Raw genomic sequence first — 16285 nt, forward strand, 5'->3', positions numbered from 1 at the left:
GAACCAGACAAGGTTGCTCCATTCCCAGAGCCCGCATTCTTATGAGGCTCCTGGATTGAAAGGACTGAGACTTATAAAAAGATTGAGACCTCTGATTAGTAGGTCCCCTATAGGAACGACAACGCTGTAGTCTCTAGCATGGCCTCTTGCCCAAAGGATGCGATGCCGGCTTCTTATCCTCTGCCAAATGAGGGCCCTGGGATTCCCCTCATCTATGAACCATGTTCTCTAACTCACTTCGAAATAAAAGAGAACCCCTAAAGGGTAAACTTGTGAGACTGGACTTAAAAATTTTGACTGCCAACCAATTTCACAACCAAGGCTGAAGCCTAGCCACTCTCCCAGAAGCCACCCCTCTGGCAGCAAAGTGAACAAAGTCACAGCCCGCATTAACTAAAAAGGTGGCTTCCTATTTCCATCACTGCTCCACTATTCGACCCACTCCCTCAGGCTCCTGAAAGAGGAGTAGACTAGTCTAAACCCCCAGGAAGCAACAAGAGGCAATGTGCAAAAGCATTGCCATGTTTGCAAGGCCTGCTTAAGGATAGCATCAATTCTCCTATCCTGAGCATCCATTAGAGCAGCCGCTCCTTCTATCAGAATGGTGATCTGCTTAGAAACAGAACAAACCAGCACTTCCACATTTGGAAAACATAATTGTTCTCTCGCTACCGGTTCCAAGGGATACAGACCCGCCAAAGCGTGTCCCCCTTTAAGGTTTGCTTCTGGAGCATTCCATACAAAGGCAATCAACTCTTGAATTGCATCCAGGAGGGGAAAGAAACATGATGCTTGTGTAGGGTGACAAAAACGGGATCCGTCTTTTGTACACCCGTAGAGTTACCCCCAGCCACACCAAGCGACTTCAGATTCTGAGATAACCGACTCGGTAATTCAACGCTATGAAAGAAATGGAATAGAATTCAATGTGGCTCTAAATCCGGAGGAATTTCACCCTCATCCTGAGGGGAGAAACCCAAATCCTCGTCAGAATCCTCCATATCCTCCTGCATATCATCAGAGATCCCTATACCGCAGTGTTTGCATGTGGTGACAAAGTGGGATCCTCGAGTACACAACCCTGCTTAGAAGGTATCACTGTCTCAGCTGGGCATCTGTTACGGGTTCAGGCTTTGCACACTGGTATTCTGCCCAGGGGCTCTGAACTGGGGAGGGCTAATCTCACTGATGTCTACGCTGGGGGTTACCTGAAGGGCTTAGAACATAAGAACATAAGAAATGCCATACTGGGTCAGACCAAGGGTCCATCAAGCCCAGTATCCTGTTTCCAACAGTGGCAATCCAGGTCACAAGTACCTGAGACAAGTACCCAAACATTAGACAGATCACAAGCTACTATTGCTTATTGATTACCGTAATAGTAGTTTATGGATTTATCCTCAAGGAACTTATCCAAACCTATTTTAGACCCATTTACACTAAATGATGTAACCACATCCTCTGGCAATGAATTTCAGATCTTAATTATGTGCTGAATGAAAAATAATTTTCTTCTATTTGTTTTAAATGAGCTACTTGCTAACTTCATGGAGTGCCCCCTGGCCCTTCTATTATCTGAGAGAGCAAATATCCGATTTACATTAACTTGTTCAAGTCCTTTCATGATTTTGTAGACATCACTCGGGAACTTACGCAATATAAACACACAAAATTACTGGGATTACACCTAGGGGCTTATTCCCTACACAGATAGCCACATACAATTACTGGGATTATACCTAGGGACTTGAACCCAGGAGCTAATGTCCAACACAAAGAGCCACACACAAACTATGATTCAGTACATCACGGTTCCAGGTATTTAGGAAAGTGAGTTTATTTGAACAGTAGGACGACAGAACAAAAAAAATCAGATTACATGGTAGTAGTAACGGTAGATATTAACAAGTTCTTTTTCACTCAACGCACAATTAAACTCTGGAATCTGTTGCCAGACGATGTGGTTAGTGCAGTTAGTACAGCTGTGTTTAAAAAAGGATTGGATAAGTTCTTGGAGGAGAAGTCCATTACCTGCTATTAATTAAGTTGGCTTAGATAATAACCACCGCTATTACTAGCAATGGTAACATGGAATAGACTTAGTTTTTGGGTACTTGCCAGATTCTTATGGCCTGGATTGGCCACTGTTGGAAACAGGATGCTGGGCTTGATGGACCCTTGGTCTGACCCAGTATGGCATGTTCTTATGTTCTTAATTGCTACATAGATATAAAAAGCTTACATTTAACACTCCCCAAGAACTATGGACTTTGTCCTCCTCCAACCTCTATACAAGGACTAGTCTCTTCTAACCATCTAACAAGCACTAGCCATGTTACCGTGTTGGTTTTATGTTTCCTAACCTCCTGCTCTCTTAGGCCTTTTCTTTCCAGCTGCTTATGCCTCCAAGTTTACCATCCATGTTGAATGTAACTTTGATTCTTCTGTTTATTTACTTGTTTATAAAAGTTTTCTGTTACAGTCCCCCTGTTCGATGTAAACCGATCTGATATGGTATTTAACCATGAAGGTCGGTATAGAAAAATACTAAATAAAAAAAAAATTAAATAAAATATTTTCAAAGGATCAGCCTTTACTATCTCGTCCAGGACTCTCTCCTCTCTCTCTCTCTCCTTATACACTACAAAATGCTTGAGGAAGCAGTGGCATTTCCTCCCTCGAGTTCTTATCAAATTTCAGGCTCAGCTGTGTGACCTTCACTTTCTCTCTCAGGCTTTAGTATAAGTTAATTGCTAGCTTTCTCATCACAGACTTAGTTGAATAATTAAATTGACTCTTGCCTGTTCGTAAATATTTCATCATAGCATGCTGGGCATGCTCAGTGGCCTCACAGTGCCAGACAAAGGTTTCTAGAAACTTTGACAGAAGTTTTCCCGCAATAGGGCTCCGTCAGTGACGTCACCCATATGTGAGGACTAGCATCCTGCTTGTCCTGGGATAATAATTAAATTGACTCTTGCCTGTTCGTAAATATTTCACTGTGCAAGACAGTAAATAGGAGTTCACTCAGAGGTTGGCCTGTGGCCTTCAAACTAGTCTGTGTCTGGGTGAAAACTCTGAATCCATACGGCCTAACCACTATATACATCCTCAACAAAACTAACAAAAATTGACTCCAACAGCGCCTCTGCAGAAATGTCTATAGTCCCTGGAGAATCCTACTCAGGAAAAGCAGGATGGGCCCATACCAGGCCACATAAGCTCCAATCTGACGTCCTTGGATTGAGCATCCTCAAAGGCACAGACAACTGCAAGGGAGGCCGAAGAAGCTTCACCCCTTCAAGAACTGGGCAGCTTCTGGATGAGCCGACAAGGATCGTCTATTCACCTGGCTCTGGAAATAGGCAATAGCCGCCACCTGTATCTTCAAGGAATTAAGGGTCAAGCCTAGAATCAACCCAATCTGCAAGAAGTCCAAAATGAGTGTGTTCTTAACCGAACAAAGATGATCCCCTCGTTCCTCGCACCAAGCTTAAAACATTCGCCAAACCAGAACATAGGCGGTTGAGAACTTCCAAACTCGAAGCAAGGTGGAAATCACCACAGTGGAATATCCACATTTCATCAACCAAGCCTTTTCAAGGGTCATACTCTAAAACAAAATCGAGTCAGATCCTCATGAAGAACAGGCCCCTGTCACAACAGATCTCTTTGGAAAGGAAAACGGAGAGGAGAGCCGGACAAGAGTCTCCACAGATCTTAATACCATGACCGTTTGGGTCAGTCGGGAGCCACCAGAAGCACCATCACCATGTGTCTCTCAATCCTCCAAATCAACTTGCCCAACAAGGGCTACAGAGAGAAGGCATACAAAAGCTTGCTCTTTGGCCACTCCTGTACTAGAACATTGATGCCTAGAGACTTTGGATCTCGTCTATGACTGAAGTAATGAGGAGCCTTTGCATTGTGTGACGTCGCTAGCAAGTCTAGATACGGTAGGCCCCTGTGGCCTTCGATGAGCTGGAACACTTCGCCGACAATTCTCATTCTCCTGGATCCAGATTCTGTCTGCTCAGAAAATCGGCTCTCACATTGTCTTTTCCTGCAAGGTGGGGACAGAGATCTCCTAGAGATGTATCTCCACCCATACCATGAGCTGGTCTATTTCCTGCGCCACTTGTTAACTCTTGGTACCTTCCTGGCAATTGATGTATTGTTTGAATTTTATATTATTTTACACTATCGTTACATGTTTGAATTAATAACCTGTCCTTTCTCTTCTCTCTCTGCCAAGTTCTAATCTCCCTGTTATTTGTAACTGCCTTTTTCCGCACCATTGTTTTAGTTTTGTTTACGATGCACACTTGTTTTAATGTGAACCAGCATGATGGGACTGCGTTCTCGAATGCCGGTATATAAAAACCCTAAATAAATAAATAAATAAATGTAAGCCACTGTCGTCGCATTATCTGACATCACTCAGACCGCTTGACCCTGCAAGCAGTCAGCAAACCACAAGCATGCCAACTGAACAGCACGCCCTTCCAGACAACTGATGCTCCAGAGCAAGTCCTCTGCATTTTAGCACCATCAACTCCTGACAGTGAGCCCCCCCTCAACCCTGGAGGCTTGTATATCCATCATGAGCACCAGCCAGTCCAGAGCTTGCAAGGAAACTCCCTTCCTTAGATGATCTGCCTGCAATACCATTTTAGTTGGATGCCAATCTGCACCAGTAACTGAAGCCGTATTGGGTAGTCCTGAGACTTAGACTCCACAGGGCAAGCAGTATGTGCTGAAGAGGACACATATGCACCCTTGCCCATGGAACCACCTCTAGGTTGGCCGCCATCAAACCATGCACCTGCAGGTAAAACTACTGTCAGGCGAATTGCTTCTATCAATAGTGGCACCTGAGCCATCAGCTTCTGAATGCACATCTCCAGCAGAAACACCCTGCCTTGCTTTGTGTCAAAACAAAAACCGAGATACTCCAGCATCTAGGACGGTTGTAAATTGCTCTTAACTAAGTTCACCACCCAACCTAGCTCCTGCAGCAAGGAGACTACCTTGTGCGAGGCTTGAAGACTCTCTTCCAAGCTTTTGGCCTGAATTAGCCAGTGGTCCAGGTACAGGTGGACCAGAATGCTATCCTCTCTCAACACTGTCACTACCACCACCTTGACCTTGGGTGCGGTGGCCAAGTGAAAGGGGAGAGCTCGAAACTGATAATGTTGCTCCAAAATGGTGAACCACAGAAACCATTGATGCTCCAGATGAATGGGTATATGTAGATACACCTCTAACAAATCCAGAGACGTAAGGAACTCCCCCGAATGTACTGCCATTATCACAGAGCGTACAGTTTCCATGCAGAAACAAGTCACTCGCAAACGACGACTGACTCCCTTCAAGTCCAGGAAGGGCCGAAAAGAACCCTCCTTCATGGGCACAATGAAATAAATGGAGGGCTGGGCCGGTACAGTGCCATTAGGCACTGTCTCGGGGAAGTGTGTGCCGGGCAGAGTTTACTTCTAGTCCGGAGAGCAGTAAGTATTGAAATAAAAAAACTGGGGAAAGCTAGGATAGGCTTAAGGGTTGGGAAGGAGAGGGGAAGAGGGAGGAAGGATAGGGTTAGGGAAGTTCCCTCCCAGTCCGCTCTTTTATTTATTTATAATCATGTCATCGCACGTATTTTTTTAGAATTCCCACCATGTGCGGAGGACACCTGCCCGTACATGCACGTGCAGACATTAAAATCCAGTGCGCATGTGCACATGGGACCCTTATTTTATAACATGCGCAAGCCGAGAACCACGCACATATGGACACATGCATGGACCTTTTTGAAATCGACCCCTTAGGCTTCTTTGCTAATGGGACCATTGAAACAGGATATCCAGAGGCAGCACATTCAACAACACAAGTGTTGAACAATTGTGCGTCCAACAGCGCATCTGTACCTGGCAAGCCCAGATGGGAGGCCCAAAAATTAGGATGCTCAGGGTGCTGTGGCGGTTAAAAAAGCAAAGAGAATGTTAGGAATTATTAGGAAGGGAAAGGTGAATAAAATGATGGAGGTCATAATGCCTCTGTTTCGCTCCACGGTGATACTGCACCTTGAATACTGTGTGCAGTTCTGGTCGCTGCATCTCAAAAAAGATATAATTGTGATGGAGAAGGTACAGAGAAGGGTGACCAAAATGATATGAGGCACGGAACTGCTGCCCTTTGAGGAAGGCTGAAGAGGTTAGGGCTGTTCAGCTTGGAGAAGAGACAGCTGAGGGGGGATATGATAGAGGTCTACAAAATCATGAAAGGACTTGAACAAGTTAATGTAAATTGGTTATTTACTCTCTCAGATAACAGAAGGGGGCACTCCATCAAGTTAGCAAGTAGCTAATTTAAAACAAATCGGAGAAAATTCTTTTTCACTCACCACATATTTTCGCTCTGGAATTCATTGCCAGAGGATGTGCTTAAAGGCAGTTAGTGTAACTGGGTTTAAAAAAGGTTTGGATAAGTTCTTTTAATCAACAGGGAATAACCATTGTTTTTGCCAGCATTAGTACCTTGGGATCTATTTAATGTTTGGGAACTTGCCAGGTACTTGTGACTTGGATTGGCCACTGTTGGAAACAGGATGCTGGGCTTGCTGGACCCTTGGTCTGACTTAGTATGGCATACTTAGGTTCTTATGTTCTTATATATACACAGGTGTGTGTGTATATATATATATATATATATATAAATATTCACACTCTCCATTGAAAGCTCATATTACGCATGCCCAAACCTTGGACGTCCAACCATGCAGTCCTAACGGATGCTGAACCTGGACACACACGCACAAACCGAAGTCAGGCAGTGCTTTCACCAGCGACCTGTGCAGAAGAAAGATGTCAAACGCCATTGCAGCCTATCACGTGGCATCCCAGAGAAGCCTGAGAGGAGCCTAGCCCAAAGGGCTGCTCAACCCACCAAAACTCCCATAACGCCCCAAGACCCCCACGGAGATGGGAATGTATGGTGGATTGGCATGCCAAGGTTCGGAAACCAGAAACAGAAGAATCCCTAAATCTCTCTCTTCTTACTCTTTTTTTTTTTTTTTTAAACTCTTTTCCTGAGCCGAGTACAGAGTTGGTCTCCAACAGCGGGAGGAGAGGGCTAATGCCTTCACCACTGCACTCTGTTTCCTGCACCCGCTAGCCTCTTAGCTGATTCTCTCCTGACATTAAGCCCATGATGGAAACCGGCTACCAGACCAAGGCATTTGACTGAGAGAAGGATCACTAGATATCACCTCAGGAGAACTCAACTAAGAGAGGGACCATAAAGTATCACTTCAGGAGAAGTAGTGAGTGATTAATCCTTCTCTTTCTTTTTTTTTAAACAAGCAATCTCCAGCAGGGAGATGCAAGTCCACCATCTGCTAGAGGCAGCGAATACTGGCGGGCTGATGTCACAGCAGGAGTATATATACCGTGACGTCAGGTTTGCTCTGTCACCATCTGCTGGTAGAGGTACATAATCCACTGGTGATGGATTAACCTGTCTGAATGCTGAGAAACTCTGGGTTTCTTGAAATCACTTGTCTTATCAGACTTCACTGAAAAAATTACTGACAAAATCAAGAGAAAATAACTACTTTAAAAAAAACAGATAATCAGGAAAAAAAAGATGCTGACGGAGAGGCCTGCCAAAGGCCACAGGAAAAAATGGAACGAGGCTGAAACAATGGAAAATATAAAAACTTAAAAGATAATGCAAAAGACTACCTTGTCAAAGGATTAAAAAAAATCTTAAGATATGTAAAAAGAAAACACGGAAAAGAAATAAAATGTACTTTTACAACAAAGGAAAAGCATTACAGAATCAGACAGAAAACTAAGAACTGAGGCATGTACATGCTTACAAATTTGTAGGAACTGCTGTGCATGCTCCTTAGAACTTAAGTATATTCCTAGATAGCTCTAGAAATCGCATTCCATTCAACACTATGAGGATAGCATCACCCATTTGTGATACTATGGTGAACCTCTTCTTTTCGTACTTATCTGATTAACTTAACCAAATAAGTACAAATATCGCTACTTATCTGGTTAATTTGGCAAGATAAGTAGTGCCACCCACTTCCTACCCACTCGATATCCAGCTAACTACTTACCTGGATAAGTCACTTATCCAGCTAAGTGGCGGCTGCTGAATGTAACCAGATAATCGCTCCTTTATCTGGATAAGTATTGCTGAATATCGGCCTCCTTGTGACTAGGTGATATTATTTAATTATTCCTTACCTTTCTCTCTGCTTTCTCTAGTTCTTTAGGTTTTTCTTGTTCTTTTCCCTTGTCTCTTGAGCGCTCCATGTCTTTGCCATGTTCTCTTCGTTTCTCTCTCTCTAGATCCCTTTCTCTCTCATGGTCTCTCTCATGGTCTTTGTCTTTCTCTCTTCCTTTTTCTCTGTCCCTTTTTCTTTCTCTTACTTTTCCTCCATCAGTCTTCTTTTCCCGTTCCTGCCCCTTTTCTCCTCTCTCTTTGTCTGGCCTAGATGACCTGTTACGATTTCCCTCTTTGTCAAGTTTTTCTCCATCTTGAAGCATGTCTTTATCACTGTCTTTCTCACTTTCACGAAACTTTTCTTTTTCCTTTCCTGTTTTTCTTTCTTCTTTCAATTGCTCCCGGTCTTTCAGGTCTCTGCTGCTGCTTCTGTCCCTTATTTCAGAATCCTTCCTATCCTGAAACAAGAAAAAATACATTAAAATTACTTAAGAGAATGCAAGACAGTTCACACTTTCAGAAGAGGAGATAGTGCTTGGACATTCTTATGACTGGATTATAGTATAAAACCTGAAGAAAGTCTCTATCAGTGTTTTCAATAATTCTCCCAGACAGAATGATCCTTGCAATCATAGATCATATAACTTTAAATAAGAAGGAAAAGACTTCTTACACCTCAACTGCGTTTAACACACACTACAAGGTTAAAATTGCAATCAGTCAGAAATTAGAATTTTTTTGTGAAATTCTTATCGCTCACAAAGAAAATTTGTGAAAACAAACTATCTTAAATATTCCGCTTGCCCAATCAAATCAGACATGGCCAGTGTTTCATCTATCAGCTTCTTCAAGGACTGATTTAAACATTATGCAACATAAAAATACATTTTATAAATAAATTCAAATTAAATTTAGTTTATTATAAAATATATTTTATATCGCGGAATGTTTAAATCAGTCCCTGAGACAGCCGACAGATGAAACACTGGCCATGTTGGATTTGATTGAGCAAGTGGTATATTTAAGACAAATTTTCTTTCTGAACATGTTAAGATTTTCACAAATAAGTTCAAATTTGTAAGGATGTTTTTCTCACTGATGATTACAGTTTTCACTTTGTAGCATGCATAAGACAGAATTGAGGTGTCAGAAGTATTTTCTTCCTTATTTAAAATTATATGTTTCATGATAACAATGATCACTCTGTCAGGGAGAATTATTGAAAATACTGGTCTTTTTCTTCATATTTTGTTCTGCACATTGCACTGCAGTTTACTGCATCTTTTTTTTTTTGCTTTGAATCTATATTATGCCTTTTATTCAAACAAGAACATGACACTTTAAAATCGTAGCAAGCAATGCATGTGCAGCAGCAGACTCTAGAGTATAGCACAGAAGCCTGAAATGCAAGACAGTTTCTAAAGGCAAAGAAAGAAAAAACAGTATTGCTACCTTAATACTCAATCACAGTTGAGTAAGACACACAAAGGGGCCTATTTACTAAAGGGCATTACTTCCTTAACTGTGTTAAATGTGGTTACCATATGCTAAGTCAGCATTAATGCTGATGCAAAATTTCCTGGCTTACCTAAAGGAGTATGTAAATGAGATTTGCTGTATGCAAATACATGTAAAACAGATAATTAATATTCATATGATAAAAGGAAGAACATAAGCTGTCAGTCTCTATGCACATGATTACCAAGGTACTTGATTCTCTCTATAGCAATTTAGAGTGCTGTATGTAGCACAGCTCTGGTGAGAGATTCACCACACCGGCATTATTTTGTTAGCTGTAGTATTATCATAATTTGTTTAGTACATACCAGATATATGCAGCACTGTACAGAAATGCACAGTAGGCAGTCCCTACTTCTTGGAGCTTACAATCTAGTCATCACAGACAAGGCACACAATTAAAAATAGGAAGTTTTAGGTATGGCAATGGGGTCCGGTTTGAGGTGATCTATAGTATGTGGGATTAAACTGAGGAGGGGCAACTTTTGAGAGACTATCATCAGAGGATTGAGTTACATATGCAGAATGAGTTGGAGTTTCAGGTATTAAAGGTAACCTTGAAAAGATGAGTTCTCTGAGAAATAACATAGTGGTTAAAGTGGCTAACATAGTGGGGTTCAAAAGAGAGTTGGAAAAGCTCCTGAAGAAAAAGTCCATAAACAGTTATCCCTGGGAGTGAGCTAACAAGGAATAAACTATTCGGGATCTGCTGGATATTTGTGACCCAGATTGGCTACTGTTGGAGACAAGATCCTGGACTTGAACTTTGGTCTGACGCAGCATGGGTCTTCTTATATTCTTACACAGATCACTGCAAATGGTATTAAGCCACACAATTTCAGGTGAATTTTCAAAGGAGTTACACGTGCAAATGTAACATTATCAAAGCAATATTCAACCACCACTTATACAATTAAATCCTATGGACAAGATATTGTAGCAATTTTCAAAAAACCACTTACATGGGTAAAGTGTATTTACATGTGTAAAACCCAGTTTTTAGCATGAAAATGCTTTTGAAATTCAGGCTCTTTGTGTTTAGTCCATGGATTAATACAAAACCTTTACTACATCTCAAGACTTTGCACCCTGGATATTTCTATTTCTGACCAGAATAATTTAATACAAAAATTCACAAACAACTGCTGAAACTGAAATTGTCACGCTGGGAGGTAGTGAACCCTTGTGCCGTTGTTAAGTTTGTGTTGCCTATCTTGTACGAGCACAAGACAGGCCTTAACAGGCGGCAGCTGATGCACCCCTGGAGTAGGTCTTCACCTAGTCAACCACCTCCGCCTCAGGTTCTGGCAGCCAGTAGGCCTTTCCTGTCATGATCCAAAGTGGTGACAGAGGCTAGACAGCTGGCTGAGCTGAGCAAGAACAGAGTCTAGTCCGAGGGCAAGACAAGAAACACAGGAACAAGCACCAGAGAAGACAAGGACAATGGAGAGAGGAACAAGGAACCGCAGGACTCAAAAGGACGACACCAGAAACAAAAGCAGGAACACCAGGGAACATGTTGGGGAAACTGGCAGTGCAAATAAAGCAGAAGACCTGTTGCGAAGGCACTGGGGAGTAGTTCTGAGCCTCCGTTTATACAAAGCAGGATGTGATGTTATCTGAGCATCACAGGAAGTCCTGCCAGCAGGACCTACAAAAGGGCTCAAAAACTGCAGAAAATTCAGCCATGTTCCTTGCTACAGCATAATGCCAGAGGCTACGTCAGAGGCACTTCAGACCAAAAGTGAAGGATATTACAGTACTCCCTGCCTTGAGTCCTCTCCCCAAGCCCCTAGGCTTGGGTTTGTGGGGAGTTGATGAAACTTCTTGATCAAGAGAGGGGCTTGGACACTGCCCGATGGTTCCCAGGAGTTCTCCTTTGGCCCATATCCCTTCCAGGAAATCAAATAATAAAGTTCACCCTGCAGTAGGGTTGCCAACTGGATCCAGATTTTCAGGACAGATTGATTTAGTCCTGATCTTACTCCCCTGCATGCAGGTACTTATAGTCTTGCTTTTCTTAGGGAATACAATAGGGAAATCAGAATAAGTCCCAACATACAATGGGATAAAACCAGAACTGGATCAACCTGTCCTACATTTACATTTATTAGGTTTATAGACCGCCTAACACAGAATGGTCTAGGCAGTTAACAATGAAACATGCATAAAATAATTGACAATAAAAAGAAAACATAACATTACATTAAAAAGCATAAAAGAATAGCAAATTAAAATACAGAAAATCTGGAGCCAGCTGGCAACCCTACCCTGCAGATATTTGTTGTCCAGAATTTCTTGAACTTCAAATTCTGGGTTGGGATCAGAGGAGACTGTTGTGGGTGCTGGTGGTCACCTGTGTTTCCATTTAACCATGGGCTTTAACAGTGAAACATGAAACGCATTGTGGATGTATAAAGTAGCAGGCAGCTTCAGTTGGTATGGGACAGGTCCCATCCACTTCACTATAAGGTATGGGCCAATAAAGTGAGGGACAAATTTAGCAGAAGGAAGCTTCAGTCGAAGGTTTTGTGTACTTAGCCACACCAAGGTCCTAGGTGAAATAAGGGATGCAGGGTACCTTTTTTGTCAGCCTTTTTGTAGGCTTCAGCAGCTTTAATACAAAGTTGATGGGTATTCTCCCAAAGTTCCAGAACATTAGCTACTCCTTGATTGGCTGCCAGTGCCAATATAGTCACAGATACAGGAAGGACACCTTAGGGTATCTGCCGTGGGCCACGAAGAAAGGCAATGTTCCTTAAGATTCACGAGTGTGGTTGTTATAACAAAATTCTGCCCCAAGTAACAATGGGGCCCAGTCATTTTGTTCAGAGAAGTAAGCTTGAAGGTAGGCTTTCAGAGTTTGATCAGTTCTTTACTTCAACTCATTAGTTTGGGGGTGATAGGCTGAAGACAAGTTGAGAGACACATCAAGTATTTTGCAGATTCCTCAAAAAATCTGAGATGAATTGAACCCCTTGGTCATTTACAATGTGCTATGGTAAGGCATGCAAGCAAAAGATTTATTTAAAGAAGTGATGTGCCAGGTTGGAGACTGACCACAAAGCTAGTAGAGGGATAAAATGTGCCATTCTGAAAAAGTGGTCTACAGCAACTGTGTGTCTTTCCAATATGGGAAGGCTGGTAATGAAATCAGTGGAGATGTGGGTCCAAGGCTTGCTGTGGACTGGTAGAGGTTGGAGAAGACACGAAGGGCACTGGTGAAAGAATTTGTTGCATGAATCCATATATGCTTGTATATCTTGAGGTATCCGGGGCCATTAGTATTGGCGTGCAATCAAATCCATTCTTTTCCAGAATCCCTGATGTGCACCCAGCCTGGAATCATGACCCCACTTTTTCTAAGGCATGTGGATACTAGTGTCTTGTTCACCGGAACAGTGAAGGAGGTCGCCGAAATAATCTTAGCCTGGTCTAGAATGAACTATGACTCAGTGGCGGTATCAGACAGATCGAACAAGCAGAATAGGGAAACTGCACTGGTAATCTTCTCAGCAGGATAGAAGATATGTGGAAGTTAAATATATTGAAAAATGATGACCATTGAACCTGTTGAAAATTGAGCCTCTTGGCTTTTTGGAAATAAAGGTTCTTGTGATCCATCATAATAGTGAAGGGATATTTTGCTCCCTCCAAGAGATGTTGCCATTCTTTGAGAGTAAGCTTGATAGCCAGAAGTTCCCAATCCGAAATGGTGTAAGTTCCTTTCTGCTATAAATAACTTCCTGGGAAAGAATGAACAGGGATGCAGTTTGCCATCTGCAGCTGTCTGGGAGAGAACCACCCCTGCTCCAATGGAGGAGGCATCCACCTCGAGATAAAAGGGTTGGTCTGGATCTTAAGTCTCTCAAAGGCTCGGATGGTGTCTTCAAACCAGTCTTTTGAGGTGGCCCCTTTGCTGGTGACAGCTGTCAGGGGCACCATGAGCAAAACAATAATGAGGAATAAACTGACTGTAATAGTTTGATAATCCTAAGAAGCTTTGTAAAGCCTTGTGTCTCATTGGACAGGGCCATTCTCTGATGACTGCTAGTTTGGTGGGATCTATCTTCAGACCTGGAGCAGAGATAATGTTACCCTAAAAGGGTAGTTCAGATTGCTCAAAGGAGCACTTCTCTAGCTTTGCATATATTTGTTTTTATAGAGTTGTTGCAGGACTGTTCGCACTTGGGAACAAAGTTAAGAACATAAGTACATGCCACACTGGGTCAGACCAAGGGTCCATCAAGCCCAGCATCCTGTATCCAACAGTGGCCAATCCAGGCCATAAGAACCTGACAAGTACCCAAAAACTAAGTCTTCCATGTTACCGTTGCTAGTAATAGCAGTGGTTATTATCTAAGTCAACTTAATTAATACCAGGTAATGAACTTTTCCTCCAAGAACTTATCCAATCCTTTTTTAAACACATCTTCTGGCAACAAATTCCAGAGTTTAATTGTGCGTTGAGTGAAAAAGAACTTTCTCCGATTAGTTTTAAATGTGCCACATACTAACTTCATGGAGTGCCCCCTAATCTTTCTATTATCCGAAAGAGTAAAAAACCGATTCACATCTACCCGTTCTAGATCTCTCATGATTTTAAACACCTCTATCATATCCCCCCTCAGCCGTCTCTTCTCCAAGCTGAAAAGTCCTAACCTCTTTAGTCTTTCCTCATAGGGGAGCTGTTCCATTCCCTTTATCATTTTGGTCGCCCTTCTCTGTATCTTCTCCTTCGCAATTATATCTTTTTTGAGATGTGGTGACCAGAATTGTACACAGTATTCAAGGTGCAGTCTCACCATGGAGCGATACAGAGGCATTATGACATTTTCCGTTTTATTCATCATGCCCTTTCTAATAATTCCCAACATTCTGTTTGCTTTTTTGACTGCCGCAGCACACTGAACCAACGTTTTCAATCTGTTATCCACTATGACGCCTAGATCTCTTTCTTGGATAGTAGCACCTAATATGGAGCCTAACATTGTGTAACTATAGCATGGGTTATTTTTCCCTATATGCATCACCTTGCACTTGTCCACATTAAATTTCATCTGCCATTTTGATGCCCAATTTTCCAGCCTCACAAGGTCTTCCTGCAATTTATCACAATCTGCTTGTGATTTAACTACTCTGAACAATTTTGTATCATCTGCAAATTTTATTACCTCACTTGTCGTATTTCTTTCCAGATCATTTATAAATATATTGAAAAGTAAGGGTCCCAATTCAGATCCCTGAGGCACTCCACTGCCCACACCCTTCCACTGAGAAAATTGTCCATTTAATCCTACTCTCTCTGTTTCCTGTCTTTTAGCCAGTTTGTAATCCACGAAAGGACATCATCACCTGACCCCTTAACTTTTTACTTTTCCTAGAAGCCTCTCATGAGGAACTTTGTCAAATGCCTTCTGAAAATCCAAGTACACATCTACATGTTCACCTTTATCCACATGTTTATTAACTCCTTCAAAAACGTGAAACAGATTTGTGAGGCAAGACTTGCCTTGGGTAAAGCCATGCTGACTTTGTTCCATTAAACCATGTCTTTCTATATGTTCTGTGATTTTGATGTTTAGAATACTTTCCACTATTTTTCCTGGCACTGAAAGTCAGGCTAACCGGTCTGTAGTTTCCCGGATCACCCCTAGAGCCCTTTTTAAAGTTGTGTGAGACTCTAGGAAAAGATTAGAATATTGTCCAGATATACTAGAATGCATTTCTGCAAGAGGTCTATGAAAATATCATTTATGAAGTTTTGATATAAGGCAGGAGCATTGGTCAATCCAAAGGCATAGCAAAATATTCATAATGTCCGTCTCTAGTATTAAACTCATAGAAACATAGAAATGACGGCAGAAGAAAACCAAACGGCCCATCCAGTCTGCCCAGCAAGTTTCGCACTTTTTGTTTTCTCATACTTATCTGTTACTCTTGGCTCTTAGTAACCTTTTGGTTCTATTTCCCTTCCACCCCCACTATTAATGTAGAGAGCAGTGTTGGAACTGCATCTAAGTGAAATATCTAGCTTAATTAGTTAGGGGTAGTAACCGCCATAATAAGCATGCTACCTACACCCATACTTATTTGTTTACCCAGACTATGTAATTCAGTCCTTGTTGGTTGTTGTCTGTATATAGATCCACTTTTCTTCATTCCCCCTGTCGATGAAGCAGAAAGTTATGCTGGATATGCATTGAAAGTGAAGTATCAAACTTTCTCCCCCGCCGTTGAAGCAGAGGGCTATGCTGGATATGCGTGAAGTATCAGTCTTTCTCCCCTGCCGTTGAAGCAGAGAGCTATGCTGGATATGCGTGAAGTATCAGTCTTTCTCCCCTGCCATTGAAGCAGAGAGCTATGTTGGATATGCATTGAATAGTGAAGTATCAGGCTTATTTGGTTTGGGGTAGTAACCGCCGTAACAAGCAAGCTAATCCCCGCTTTTTTGTGAATGCAAATTCTTTTTTCCACATTTCCTCTTGCCGTTGAAGCTTAGAGCAATGTTAGAGTCTTAGAGCAATGT

General features: G+C 42.1%; 1 protein-coding gene across 3 annotated transcripts in view; it reads right to left on the minus strand.

Annotated features, from left to right (window-relative positions):
• The window catches only part of TRAF3IP1 (TRAF3 interacting protein 1), a 364461-nt gene that overhangs the window by 263947 nt on the left and 84229 nt on the right, over nt 1-16285 (minus strand). For all 3 annotated transcript variants that reach the window (XM_029606494.1, XM_029606493.1, XM_029606495.1), the window contains exon 5: nt 8259-8696. In XM_029606494.1, the coding sequence (XP_029462354.1) occupies nt 8259-8696 (438 nt within the window). The remainder of the gene's footprint in view (nt 1-8258; nt 8697-16285) is intronic.

The sequence above is a fragment of the Rhinatrema bivittatum genome, chromosome 6, assembly GCF_901001135.1.
Source record: "Rhinatrema bivittatum chromosome 6, aRhiBiv1.1, whole genome shotgun sequence".
Taxonomy (NCBI): domain Eukaryota; kingdom Metazoa; phylum Chordata; class Amphibia; order Gymnophiona; family Rhinatrematidae; genus Rhinatrema; species Rhinatrema bivittatum.